This window comes from Gouania willdenowi, chromosome 16 (genome assembly GCF_900634775.1).
Source record: "Gouania willdenowi chromosome 16, fGouWil2.1, whole genome shotgun sequence".
Taxonomy (NCBI): domain Eukaryota; kingdom Metazoa; phylum Chordata; class Actinopteri; order Blenniiformes; family Gobiesocidae; genus Gouania; species Gouania willdenowi.
Window position 1 is genome coordinate 14,815,704 of NC_041059.1, and position 13,436 is coordinate 14,829,139.

The 13,436-nt window shown below is 38.1% G+C and overlaps 2 protein-coding genes across 6 annotated transcripts in view; one reads left to right on the forward strand and one right to left on the reverse strand.

The window, feature by feature from the left end:
- LOC114478626 (transmembrane protein 244-like) lies at nucleotides 1–6,762 on the forward strand. 3 transcript variants are annotated; one of them, XM_028471810.1, is made up of 6 exons: nucleotides 8–161; nucleotides 365–450; nucleotides 5,354–5,427; nucleotides 5,499–5,624; nucleotides 5,705–5,749; nucleotides 5,830–6,762. In XM_028471810.1, the coding sequence occupies exons 1-6, from the start codon at nucleotides 129–131 to the stop codon at nucleotides 5,919–5,921; spliced, it is 456 nt and encodes a 151-aa protein (XP_028327611.1). In that variant the 5' UTR covers nucleotides 8–128; the 3' UTR covers nucleotides 5,922–6,762. The 3 variants fall into 3 exon arrangements, with proteins under 3 accessions (XP_028327612.1, XP_028327611.1, XP_028327614.1); XM_028471813.1 differs by having other exon boundaries at nucleotides 57–161; nucleotides 221–450; XM_028471811.1 differs by lacking the exon at nucleotides 365–450 and having other exon boundaries at nucleotides 1–161.
- The window catches only part of sgk2b (serum/glucocorticoid regulated kinase 2b), a 10,679-nt gene continuing 3,929 nt past the window's right edge, over nucleotides 6,687–13,436 (reverse strand). For 2 of the 3 annotated variants that reach the window (XM_028471808.1, XM_028471807.1), the window contains 12 exons: nucleotides 11,870–12,149; nucleotides 11,519–11,594; nucleotides 11,357–11,426; nucleotides 11,237–11,262; nucleotides 10,865–10,922; nucleotides 10,696–10,779; nucleotides 10,466–10,597; nucleotides 10,076–10,188; nucleotides 8,714–8,933; nucleotides 8,482–8,637; nucleotides 7,098–7,187; nucleotides 6,687–7,013 (listed from right to left, as the gene is read on the reverse strand). In XM_028471808.1, coding sequence (XP_028327609.1) covers nucleotides 6,852–7,013; nucleotides 7,098–7,187; nucleotides 8,482–8,637; nucleotides 8,714–8,933; nucleotides 10,076–10,188; nucleotides 10,466–10,597; nucleotides 10,696–10,779; nucleotides 10,865–10,922; nucleotides 11,237–11,262; nucleotides 11,357–11,426; nucleotides 11,519–11,594; nucleotides 11,870–11,936 — 1,254 coding nt within the window. In that variant the 5' untranslated portion in view covers nucleotides 11,937–12,149 and the 3' untranslated portion in view covers nucleotides 6,687–6,851. The remainder of the gene's footprint in view (nucleotides 7,014–7,097; nucleotides 7,188–8,481; nucleotides 8,638–8,713; nucleotides 8,934–10,075; nucleotides 10,189–10,465; nucleotides 10,598–10,695; nucleotides 10,780–10,864; nucleotides 10,923–11,236; nucleotides 11,263–11,356; nucleotides 11,427–11,518; nucleotides 11,595–11,869; nucleotides 12,150–13,436) is intronic. The other variant, XM_028471809.1, reaches the window with a different exon arrangement.

A 13,436-nucleotide genomic window follows, 5' to 3' on the forward strand; every position in this document is an offset into this window, starting at 1 on the left:
CCTGACCACAAGGTGTCAGTAGAAATCCGGTTTCAGCAGGATTAACGGGGCTCGTGCTGCTGCTGCTACCTCTGCTGTTGCTGCAGCGTCATTTAAAATATACATAGCGCGTGTGTTTCAACCATGATATGGCATTTAAAGGCAAAACGGTCGCTTCAAAGGTAGGAGGAGGAGCTTGGTGTGTTAGAGCGAGCTGTTTATCCGTGCTGTGTGTTTTTAGGCGTCTGTGTGGCTGAGAGTGTGCGGACGGATCAATGGACACATCAGTGTTCGTGTACATCAGACTGGCTGCAGTGCAGATTAAAAAGCGTCCATCCACCCCATCATGGTGTTTCTCAGTCCCAGCGTGTGTTTCTTTCCGTAGACCGTGCTCACCAACCTGTTCCTCTGTCTGCTCATATTCTACTCTGTGTTCTACATGACCGCCAGTGTGTGCTTCGGCGCTTTCAGGTGAGACCTGAGTCAACGCATGCGCACAGGTACACCTGTTTCACTAAATACTAGGGTCTTTGGATATGAAGCATTTTGAAAACCACACCACGAGTACAATCCATAATTCCATTCAGAGGAAAAGAAGAAATGATTAAGCCAGGGATCTGCAACCTGTGGCTCAGGAGCCTCATGTGGCTCTTTGACTCTTTTGCAATGGCTCCCTGTAGCTTTAAAAAAATAAAATAATGAATTGTTATTTCTTACAGGGTATTGATGATTAATGACACTAACTTCAAATAAAATTATGATAAAACAACTTCTTTAACCTAAAAATAAATCACATTATGCAATAACTCTGCCAAATTCCTACCTCACTTCCTGCAACCTCTACAGACCATCAATTTTCATTACACCTGTGGCTAACCTTAAGTTTTAAATCCCTGGTAAGATAACTAAACTAACAAAAAGACTATTCTGGAAGAAAATAGAGATTTTATTTGTGTGGAGAAAGATTTATTTAACTGCCAACACGTGGCTTCATATGAATGCTTGATATGTTGCAAGAAATTAGCAGCATGTGTTGGCTGACATGATCACGTGTTGTCAAATTCAAGTTAGTTTTTGAAGCCTTTCAAAAACATTAACTCGTAAAATGATTCAATATTATTTCAACTGTATAGAATTTTATACACTGTATTGTCTTCATTCAGAAGGTATTTTTTCACGGCTCTGAAAGGACTTTATTCCAGGCGAGATTAGGCAAAATGGAGAGTAAAGGTTGCAGACCCCTGGATTAAGCAGACACGCACATTAATGAATGAATGAATAAAAATGCTCCCATAAGGGCTTGCAATGGTTGAAATCATATCTAACAACTTTGTTGCTTTATTATTATTATTATTATTTGTATTATTACATTTTAGGGATTGATAATGTTGTTTTATAAAACTGTCCAATTCTAATGATATTGTTGACAAGGAAGTCATGATGTGTAGGCTATGCATTATGAGATCCAAAATGACACCAGTTTCCGTTCATTCAGCCAGATGAGGGATTTTACTGATGAGACATTGGAAAAGCAGATGTTCACTTGTTTCTTCCTAAGAACAAAATATATAAATGTTCATCTCAAAACCAAATCTTTGCTTCAGCAGAGCACTGGATGGGTTGATTCTGTTCAATATTAAAAATGGGTTTTTTTTAATTTAGGGGGAATGGGAAATAATTGTAATTTGGCAATAGAGATCTTAGAAAACTGTTGGGCATTGTTTTTTAGTGTCACTGTACTTATTAATCCACTTTAAAATAAGCTCTTGTTTTAAAGCAGTCATCTGAAAAGTGCCTGGAACAAACATAGCAGATCTTTTTGGGACGAGGGCCGCTTCCAAAGATGAACTCCAATCATTGTTGACAAATTGTTTCATCCAAAAGAGGGCTGTTTTCTTCGCATCCAAAAATATATTTTCTAGCTGAAGGCATTTTTAAAAACTGAAGGCAGGCAGCTACTACGATGAGCAGAGTAAATCGATCGACCCGCAGTTACCTCTCAGCTGTTTGCTGTGACTGCAGCTGTTTTGACGGAGCTGGAAGCGGGGGAGGGGTGCGAGTTTTATTTATATTTATACATATTTTTTTTTATTTTCATTTTAATGCGTACATTAATGAGTACAATCAATCAATCAATCAATCAATCTTTTATTTGTATAGCGCCAAATCATAACCAATGGTATCTCAAGACACTTTACAGTAGAGCAGTCTTAAGGACGGAACTCTTCATTTTATCGTTACACACATATGCATATATACGTATATACACATACATATGTATCCCACACCCAACATTAATTCATCATGGCGGCAAGGAAAACCTTCTGTTAAGCAGCAGGAACCTTGTGTGGATCCCATTCCTATGATGAACAGCCAGAAGGCAGTTCTTGAAGTTTGTTTTATGTGAGAGTTGAAGGATAAATCCTGATCAAATAGAACCCCAAGGTTTCTAACAGTTGTGCTTCGTGCCAGAGTAATGCCATCTAGGGCAGTTAGGCTAGCATTGGTTTCTCTAAGGTGTCGTGGGCCCAGTACAATGACCTCAGTCTTGTCTGAGTTAAGAAGAAGAAAATTTTGGTCCATCCAGGCCCTAATGTCCTTTAGACAGGCCTCAAGTTTAGATAGCTGATTTGTCTCACCTGGCTTCATTGATACATACAGTTGGGTATCATCAGCATAGCAGTGAAAGTTAACAGAGTATTTTCTCATAACATTACCAAGGGGGATCATATAGATACAGAAGAGGATTGGACCTAGCACAGAGCCCTGAGGAACCCCGTAGCTTACTTTAGTGTACACAGAAGACTTATTATTCACGTGTACAAACTGGTACCTATCAGATAGGTAGGACTTAAACCAGTTTAGGGCAGTCCCTGTGATTCCAAGCAATTCCTCTAATCTCTCTAGTAGAATATAGTCATCTATAGTGTCAAAAGCTGCACTAAGATCTAATAAAACCAGCACTGAGAGTCGTCCTTCATCTGAAGCCCAGAGTAGATCATTAGTTACTTTAACTAAAGCAGTCTCTGTGCTGTGTTGAGCTCTAAAACCTGACTGGAAGTCCTCGAACAGGTTGTTGTTTTGAAGGAAGTCACAGAGATGAGTACAGATAACATAAGCCAGGGGTGTTTACAAAAGTATATAAAATAAGTAAATTAAAAGCTAAATCTGCGGAGGCAGGTGCTGTGGGCTGAAATAAGGAAGAGAACATAGGAGGGGGAGGGGCCTCAACCCCAAGGCGGAGCCTCGTTCCCTCGAGGGAGCATAACAGCAGGAAAATGGTTGCTAACAAGAGATTTAAAGATTACTCATAAATATGTGAATCAATCTGAGAAACACTGGAGGTATGTTTTTCAGGAGGGAATGACACACTAAAGCTTGAAAAAGTGATTTTTACATGAAACCCCCGTTTAAAGCTGATATCCGGAGTTTCTGAGAGGACGTCTCGATGTCCCGCCCTCAACACCTCCACTTCCTCTCCCTGCCCCTGCGATCTACCAGAAGCCACGCCTCTACTTTTCTGCATGCGCATCGTAGAACATAACAAGGTCGCATTGATATAGGTCTATGGGTCAGGTAAGAGCCAAAATCATATTTACCTGTTTGCTGTTGTGATGCGCGGCCTTTCCGTGCACAATTCCGCAGTCACTTTGATTGACAGTCTCAAAAACAGGAAGTCGAAGCCTACTGGCTGGGCGCACTCGGCAATCGTTTCCATTTGCAGAGCCGTTTAGAGAGAGAGTTGCGACAACGGGTTAAAAATTCATACTAATTTATTTTCTTCTATTTCAGTAATCCCATGGTAATTAAGGGCTTATGTAATCTTAATGATTTAATGTTTTTTTTCAGATATCTATATATTTCAGATACTCTGATATATATATACAGTATATATATATATAACGCTATATATACATGAATACATAACATTTACAAATTCAGAATAACTTCACTGTCTACTTTTTGTTTTGCAAAAGGCAGAAACATGTCTTTATAGCTTGCATGTGCAGAAATATGGAAAAAGGGGTCATTAAAAAACACACCACCTCCGGACAGGACACGTTGAAAACATATTTATTATGTTTATACATATATAAAAATAGAAATTAGATGTTTACTATGTACTTATGTACCAAAAATGATTTTTTTAAAATAAATGTTCAATCTCCAATCACTCAGAAATAGACAGAAATGGTTCGCCAAAGTCAGCAGGAGCAATCAGGATTATAACTATAAAAAAATCTATGAGTCATATTCAAACACTTCATTTGCACTTTTCACAAATAACACTATTGAAAAGCTTACTGTTTGATTAAAAAAAAAAAAAAAAAAAAAAAAAAGAAGCTATGTAGCCTATGTGGGTAGATAAAACTGAGTTGTGTGTGTGAAGTAAACAAGTTATTCTACAGGCACATTTTCAGGCATTGATTAATTATTATTATTATTATTAATAATAATTTAATTTACTACAGCAAAAATAAATCACGTTTAAATGTATTTTTTCTAATTCCACATCGCATTAATAAAATAAATTGAACCTTGTGTTTAAGGTTGTGTGTTGCTAGCTTTATCCAGTAACGTTAACATATCCTATCCTCATCTGTTATCTGCTAACGATCCCTTAATCTATAATATATAGGGATAATCCACTAACATGCTTTAATGCACACGTCAATGGGTGTAGATACGCTGATAATATTAATAATATCCAAAATGATTATTTAAACGTCTTACCATTCAAAAGTTCCTCACAAACAGCTCACTTCCGGGGAACGATTGAGGCTCCATGAGCCGTCATTATTGTAAAAAAAAAAACCAAACCAATGGAGTCAACAGAGTTGCTGCAACTCTCTCTCTATACGGCTCTGTCCATTTGTATAGGGGTATATGGGACGAAGGAGGGACTTATATACATTAATGTATATGAATGCGTGGCAGTAGACCATAGTAAAAGACTAGTTAGAATCATAAACATAGATTTCTCAGAAACTCCGGATATCAGCTTTAAGTGAAAGAAATGCTGTTGAACAGAAAATGTAGGAATCACATCATTGACCCACAAACAAAGAGTGGGTGTGTAATTCAGCCACTTTCCATTGCAACACAGTTAAACAATAGAAATATTAGTGATGGACTCCTGCACACTATGGATTAATACATCACTGAAGACAAGAAAATGAGAATGAAAATAAATTATTATTTTTTAGTATTGTTTAATGGTAGTTATACTAATATGATTCTACATTGAATGCCATTTTCAGTGCTCAACACACAAAATGATGAATTTTCCCCCTTTGGGCTCAGTCTAAAGCAGCTAACTGATCATATCTGTGTGTGAAGGGTCACTCTGTGCCGATTGTGTATTTCTAAATAGGTTAGAGCACTTTGATGGACTGATTCCTTTCGACTTTAAGACTGAACCTGCTGACTCTAACTCCAAATACCTTGGTGAGGACATTTGATCTGATGTCAGCTCTTTACTGGTCCTGTACTTACTGGCTGCATTGGTGTTTCTATAGTGAACCTTTTGTCCTTGGAGCTCACCTACTTTAGCAGCGGCCTGTTGTTTGCAGCAGTGGTGCAGTGGCGGGTTTGGGACTATGCCCTCACTGTCACACTCCTGCATGTGCTAATCACCAGCATAGGTAAGCACCAATCCCAGCATGCACTGCAATTTTCTCACAGCAGACATACAGTACATGACCAAATCATTGACTTCTTGCAGTAATGTTGGAGTTCCCCACGGTGTGGCAGTGGTGGCTGGCTTTAGGTACGACAAGCAATTTATTTTCATGTCAAGTCCAACAGCATCTTTCTTGAACTTTCTTGTTTTGTGTCTTTTTTCAATAGGAAGTGGATTGTTTCTGATGATCTGCAATGGCCAGCTGATAGCTTACTTCACCTGCCAGAGTGAGCAGAACTATGCGTCCTTTGGCATCTAACGATGAGCTAAATGGCTCAAAGTGTAAAAAACTGCTTCAGAGCAGTTGTTAGATCCCTGTTCTACACAGTGAAGGCCTTTCACCTACAGACCTGAGCGCCAAACATCCTCCTACCATGGTACAATGTCCATTCAAACTTTAAAAGATTGGAAGAAATTTCAATCTCCAAAACAACACAGTAGGTCCAAATGTATGAGCACCATTTTGTTCGAAACTCTGTGGGATAATTTAAGAACAAACCCGACATAAATGATTGAAATGTAAGGTATCGGTGAATATTGAGAAGAAATTTTAATTTTTGAAAAATTTCCTCAATAATGAGAGATAGGGATTTCGAACTGATCAGGATCCCCTCCAAAATTTGATGTAATCTTCCCTGGCATATATGGTCTGTCTATGGTTAAAATTTTGTCAAAATCCGTTTTTACGTAATCCAGCTAACGGATGAACAAAAATTAACGCCGGTGTCAATGTTACCTCCTTGTAACAATCTCAATCAGACATGAAGTCAAAGGAGGCTTTTATGTTTGTTTGTATTTAATGTTTTCCAGGAGTGGTGCATTTACTTGTCACTTTACAATATTTACCTTTATGTACTTTTGTGTGTGTTTTTTCAAGACTTGAATGTATCAGAGGAAATGGAATCAGCAAAGCACATTTATTTTTATGATTATATGATTGTAAAATGTCAGAATAACTACTCCCCCATGGAAGTATTTGAGCATTCTAATTGACTTCTGATATCACGCATATTCCATGAACGTATACTTTTGCATGATGGCTAACATAGAGTGTGCAATATTTTTTTTTTACAAACAATAAACATATTTTTTTTTTTAAAAAGGCAGCAGATTGTTGTATTAATTGCTCAAAGTAAAAAAAAAAAACATGTACTTATAATAATTTAGGACAAAAAACAAATATCAGCTGTTATAGATCGGGTGCTGCCGGCTCGTTATGCTCGGGGTTTGTGAAGGAAAATCCTGGGAAGGCTCCCCCAGCTACAGCTGCTGTACACCTTCTATTCACTGAAGCTGGCACAGGAAGCAGCGTGAACTCTGGGTCGATATAACTGATATCACAGGGACCAGCCTGGGGAGAAGAGGAGAGTGAGGAAAACACATGGTCTAGAAAACAGCTGCTTTTACCTATAACTGATTTCTGATTGACATGTACCACTTGTGGGATGAACGGGGGTGTGAGGTTTCTAGCCACGAGGTCGTCCCACTTCATTGAAGCGAAGAAAGGATGCTCCTGCAGCTCCAGCTGGAGACAGATCAACAAGTGATAATATGTTAACAGAACTCCTCTGACAAAGACTGGCAGTTGACAGTCAAAACATGGCAGGAGATAAAAAATTCCTGAAAAACGTCTGAATAAACAAAACCTCAACTTAACATACTATTCAAAAAGAAGACAAAATGAATCTTTTACAAGTAATACCTAGAAGTTAGGATGCAGGTGTTGGCTCGCATCCTACTGCATTAGATTAGCATAGCATATAATTAGCATAACTTTAGTATAGCATTAGCTAACATAAACATTAGGTTTAGCATTAACCGAGCATTAGCTAGCTTTAGCTAATGCCAATGCTTGGTATTGCTAGGCTAATTAGCATTAGCCGAACATTTGTATCAACCTAGAAATAGCATTAGCACTAACCTAGCATTAGCTTAGCATTACCACTAACCCAGTGTTAGCCTAGCAATAGCATAAGCCAAGCATTAGCTTAACAATAGCATTAACCTAGCGTTAGTACTAACCTAACATTAACATTAACCTAGCATTAGCACTAACTAAGCATTAGTATTGGTCTAAAAATAGCATTAACCTAGCACTAGCATTAGCCGAACATTAGCATTAACCTACAAATAGCATTAGCACTAACCTAGCATTAGCCTAGCATTACCACTAACTTAGCGTTAACCTAGCAATAGCATAGGCCAAGCATTAGCCTAACAATAGCATTAATCTAGCGTTAGTACGAAGCTAACATTAACATTAACCAAGCATTAGCACTAACTAAGCATTAGCATTGGTTTAACAATAGCATTAACCTAGCATTAGCATTCATCTAGAATTAGCATTAGCCTAACATTAGCATTAACCTGGAATTCACTTAACATTAACCTGGAATTCACTTAACATTAGCAATAAGGTTGAAAATGGGTTGAAAGTATCAGCTGAACATGTTAAAGGTCAAAAGGTTTGTCATTTGTTTGCAAAGATTTGAAGGTAAAAGCTGGAGCAGTTCCACTTTAGCTAAACCAGCTGTCCACTCTAAAAGAGAGATCGGAGCTGAAAAGTCAATGCAGTTTCACAAAAAATGAATAACTCAAGAAGTTTAAAAGTTACAAGTGATAAAAGTACAATCTCAGGAACTTTCTGAACGTTTTGATAGCTTATTTGACAAAATCGGAGAAACGGTCTAGGAGGAGTTAACGCAGACGGAAGAAAAAACGAATAACAATAGTGAGGATTCTTCCTGCATCCTCACTAATAATCCATCTGTGTCCTGTCTACAATTATCTCTGCTCATCTTTTTACTTATCACACTTACGATGTCACGATGCTGCCCCAAGCGTTTGGAAACATCTCTTTCCAGCAGTCCCTCTAAGAGTGAGCAGGCGGCCTCAGACACTTCGCTTTTCAACCGCAGAGGAGCGTGAAGTATATTCTCAAACATCTTCACTCGGTCGTGGCTATAAAACGGAGGCTGCAGGAAACAACAGACAGGAAGAGTTCTGTGAAGAGGCCGAAAATAAGAGGTGAGAGGGTTGTAGGAAACTCACCAGTCCACAGATCATCTCAAAAAGCACTGCTCCAAGTCCCCACCAGTCCACAGCTGGGCTGTATGGATGGCCCTGTAGCACCTCTGGAGCCAGGTACTCTGGGGTACCACAGAAGGTGTGCATGACATCTCCTACGGCTACACCTTCTTTACAAAGTCCAAAGTCTGTCAGCCTCACGTGACCGTGTCTGTCCAGCAGGATGTTTTCTGGTTTCAGGTCTCTGCACAGAAACACGACAGGAAGAAATAAGGGGTTCATGATGTGTAACAATGAAAAAATTCTGTTTTCAAAGACACTGATCTGAGAGTTTATAAGTGTAATTATTATATTCTCCTATCTTACATATAGGGGCATTGCTTCCTGTAAAGAGTCTTGAGTTGTTGTTTTTTTAAAAGCGCTATATAAAACAAACTCATTATTAGCTCCGCCAAGAGCGAAGCGCAGTAAGGTTATGTTTTACCCTCTGTTTATCTGTCAATCTGTCAGTCTGTGCTTTTATGCTATGCTAATGCTAAGCTAATGCAGTGCGACGCTGTCTGTCTGCCAGTTAGCAAGATAAATGTAAAAGTTATGAACAGATATGGATTACATTATCAGGAAAAGTGATAAATGGGACAAGGAGCATGATTACATTTTTGTGATGTGTATGTATATATATATATATATATATATATATATATATATATCCCATTCATTTTTCTATCAACACTGTGGAAATTGTGATGATGTTCTCTCAGAGTCAACAGCTCAATGTTGACTGGTAGTCATGGTAATCCTGAGTTTACCATGTTACCGTGACTGGAGCGTGTTAGCTGAGCTTGAGCTGCTTGGCGGAGGTCTGCGCTCTATGAGTGCTAAACTAGTTGTTGTTATTATTATTATTATTATACAAACTGAATGTGAATGTAATTTATTGAACGTTAGATCTGTGATAGACTGCTTTGCAGAGAAGTGAAACAAAATGTCAGCAAAATTGAAATCAGCATCCAATAAAAACATTTTTAAATCCAACTTAAAAGCTCTTCTTTTCTCTACTGCTCAGGACTGATTAAATTAATATAAACATAAAAATAGCTCCAAATTAACTGAAGACATGAAAAAGGAATCACTTTAATCCCACACTGACGTTTAAGTTTTTATTCAATTTTGATGCTTAATGACCATTTGACTCTACATACAAAACCCACTTCAGTCAGACTCAAACATAAAGAAACAGCAAGTCTGTATCTGCGAGTTATGGTGATCTGACCCTGAAGGGGTGGTAGTATAAAGTGGTAATATTACAACATCCATCCACTTTTAATTTTTGTTTTGGTCCTGCGCAAGCGCTGTTGGTGTGTGTGTGTGTGTGTGTGTGTGCACCTGTAAACAATGTTGAGAGAGTGGAGGTAGCCTAGAGCTGCAGCCATTTCTGCAGCATAGAAGGCGGCTCTGGCTTCTGAGAAAGATCCCTGTCTCTGGAGGTGGTAGAAGAGCTGAGTGCAAACATTCCACATTCCCAGATTACACAAAGGGCGAGAAATCACAACACACAAGCATTAAAATGAGAGATTTAAACTTTAATACAAGATACAAGCTTAATTAATTCATATTTATGTTGTATTAGAGTTGCAAAAAAAAAAAAAAAACATGCATAGATCTCGCATAAAAATTGCACTTCTTACATTGTTAATCAAATGTCATATACAGAAAATGAATTCTATTGTTACAACAAAATCCTACAGTGTCTGAAATCTAAAAGTTGTTGCTCACCTCTCCTCCATTCATGTAATCCAGGACAAAGTAGAGAGTATTTGGTGTCTGAAAAGAGAAATGCAGTCCCACCAGGAACGGATGTTGCAGTCCCTTCATCAGCACGCTTCTTTCCACCATCACATGCTTCTGCTGCGAACCAATAAAATGTAAGCTTAGTGGATGGATGGACAGATGGGTGAAACGAGGGACTGATATGCAGTATATTCAAAGACAGACATATACTGTACCTCCTTTCTCTGGATGATAAATTGTTTTTGCAGCACTTTGACAGCGTAGTACCTCCCTTGTTTTCTGTGTTTGGCGAGCAGCACCTGCACGAATTGGTGTTTTACAATTAAACTCATTTGTTTTTAAAAAAAAGAAGAAAAGAAAAGGAACAAATAGAGCCATCCGCACCTTTCCAAAGCTCCCCCTGCCAATTACTTTAAAGTAGTCGAAGTCCGATGGTTTCATTCTGGTAAAACATAAACAGAAGGCACGTTATTAGCAAGATTTAATTTTTTATAACAAAGAAAGGCCACTTAATAGGATTATAATAACTGTATAGTTAAAAACCGCTTCATAGCTGCAAGATTAATTACTGTGCTTGGGATGAATAAATGACTTGGGTCATTTGGAGTGGAGCTCAGAGAAAACGAGATCAATTTTCTTTTTTTCATTGTAAATGTAGAAAATGATGATGATGGGGATTAGGTCAGCTACAAAAACAACACATTTATTTTCTATAATGTGAGTCAAACATTTTCCTGGGTGCGGAAGGCAACTTACTGTGAAGAATGCATGTTCTCTGTGCTCTGAAAGGTAAAATCACACGAAGACAAGACAAGGTCAGTAGGTCAGTTTGAGTTTCATCTCCTGTCAGCAGACCTCGTCTTTCTCTCAACTCACCGGAGGATCCCTGTTCTCCTTCTCTTTCCTCTGTTTCCTTGGTCTTTTTAGGATCTTCTGAGCGTCTTGACTTTGGTGAGGAAAACACAGAATGAGACAAATCAACACAGCAGAAAAATGACTGATTTTCCAACCAGTGTGTGTGTGTTTGTGGTAAAATACTCTTGGCAGAGGTGTTGGCTGGAAACCAGTTTGTGTAGGAAGTCGGTGAATCCAGCTTTCTTCTGCTTGAGCAGAGCTATAGGACAAGCATGCAGACAGGTGTTAACTCCTTACATAAGAGAGCAGCTGATGTTCTGGCTCAGATGTACACTTACTTAACTAAAGGACGTACACTCATATGACCACGTATTTATATCATAACCACTCACTTTAGAAGATATCAAACCTATGCAGGAACCTATTCAAAGGTGCAATGAAGTGTTTTTCTCATTCCTCAACATAGTAAATATAATCAATTATGACTAGATAAAAACTTAATCAGTGTATCATGTCATGGAGACGTATATTTACCTGAGAGAGAAGAGAGAACGCCTCTCATCGTGGCGTGAGTCATGGAGTGCTCTTTGATCACAGTCATTTTGATGAAAGCTGCTTGTTCAGAATGAGAGTGCGTCCAGCTGCTCAGTGACTGACGGACTGACTGACAGTTGAAGGAGCAGAATATCTACAGACAGCGCTACGTTCAAGTGCCCTCGGACTAAACTGGCCACTCTCAGTCCACATGTGTGTGTGCGTCAAAGAGGCCTGTTTGGGCCACACGTCTACACGTTTACAGCAAGGCTGTTGCCACCTAAAAAGCATATGACAGGTCATTATCCTGTTTAAGTTTAACCCCAAATACACAAACTGAGAGCAAAATATACATAATAAAATAAAAAGAAACAAAACAGCAAAAATATAGCACAATAAAAAACACAAACTCACACAAAATGACATAAAAAAACATACAAATTAAGGAGAAAAATATACAAAATGACACCTATTCATCATTCTCAATGCTTGTATGTCTATGGCAAGATATTTTGTTAGTTTGGGACAGAAGGACCAGGTTTGTTTTAGTTCAGGGGCTAATTCAATTTAAAGCGGGTTGGAAAAGAAAAAAACCCCGCAAAGTATTGATATTATCAAATGTATCACTGAAATTAAAAAATGTCTTTGCTTGTATGACATGATACAGTTGTATTTACAATTTTTTTAAAGTGCAGAAGGTGTGATTTACAGAATTGAGCTTGTAACACAGGGTTGTGACCCCATACGGGGTAACCTGGAAATAAAATGAGATCACCTGAAATGTCTAGTAATAATAAAACAAAATGTATTACTGATTAAAGTTGTATTCTTTACAATTCCTTAATTATATTCATATACATATCTATTTTGCACAATAAAATAATAAAAAAAGATAATATCACCGGATTAGATATACAGAGCAAGAAAAGACAGAAAGCTCAAAGAGCTTAAATATTCATAATTACTTTTCAAAATAAAACACTACACAATCACACAATCTCAAATACCTCTTATTCTATACTTTCACTTTCTCAAATACAAATGTAGTTCAAATAAAATGCAGCATAAAAATAACTGAGCTGGTGCACATTGTCTCTTAGTGCACTAATCGATACTACTTGTACATATTTGTAACACAGTATAAAAAATACAATAAAAAACTAAGGTCTCTGGGGTCGTCAGAAATGTGTGACATAATAATGGGGTCATGACCCAAAAAAGATTGGGAACCACTAGCGTAACAGCATTTAATCATTTCTACAGAACATTTGGGGATTATTTGGAACGTTGACTATTCTCAGTCGTCTTTATGGGTTTCATTGTAGTGTTTTTATTCTTCTGTCTTTCATTGAATAAACCAGAATCTGGATGTATGTGTGTGTGGATCCAACAGTGCACACTTTCCTTTTGAAGCCAAGGTCACTGTGTTGGTCATGGAAGCTATTCTTCACACATGACAGTCCTGTAAAATGGACACACACACACACACACACAGAGACACACAGAGACACACAGGGGTCTCATGTCTCGTGCTGCACGTCGTCCACACCTGTCCACACATATATTG

Excerpts from the sequence above, each read along its gene's own strand:
- LOC114478626 (XM_028471810.1), top strand. The coding sequence starts at position 129 with ATGGCATTTAAAGGCAAAACGGTCGCTTCAAAG. Across the intron at positions 162-364 it reads GCAAAACGGTCGCTTCAAAG|ACCGTGCTCACCAACCTGTT; the intron begins GTAGGAGGAGGA and ends TTCTTTCCGTAG. Across the intron at positions 5,625-5,704 it reads TGTGCTAATCACCAGCATAG|TAATGTTGGAGTTCCCCACG; the intron begins GTAAGCACCAAT and ends GACTTCTTGCAG.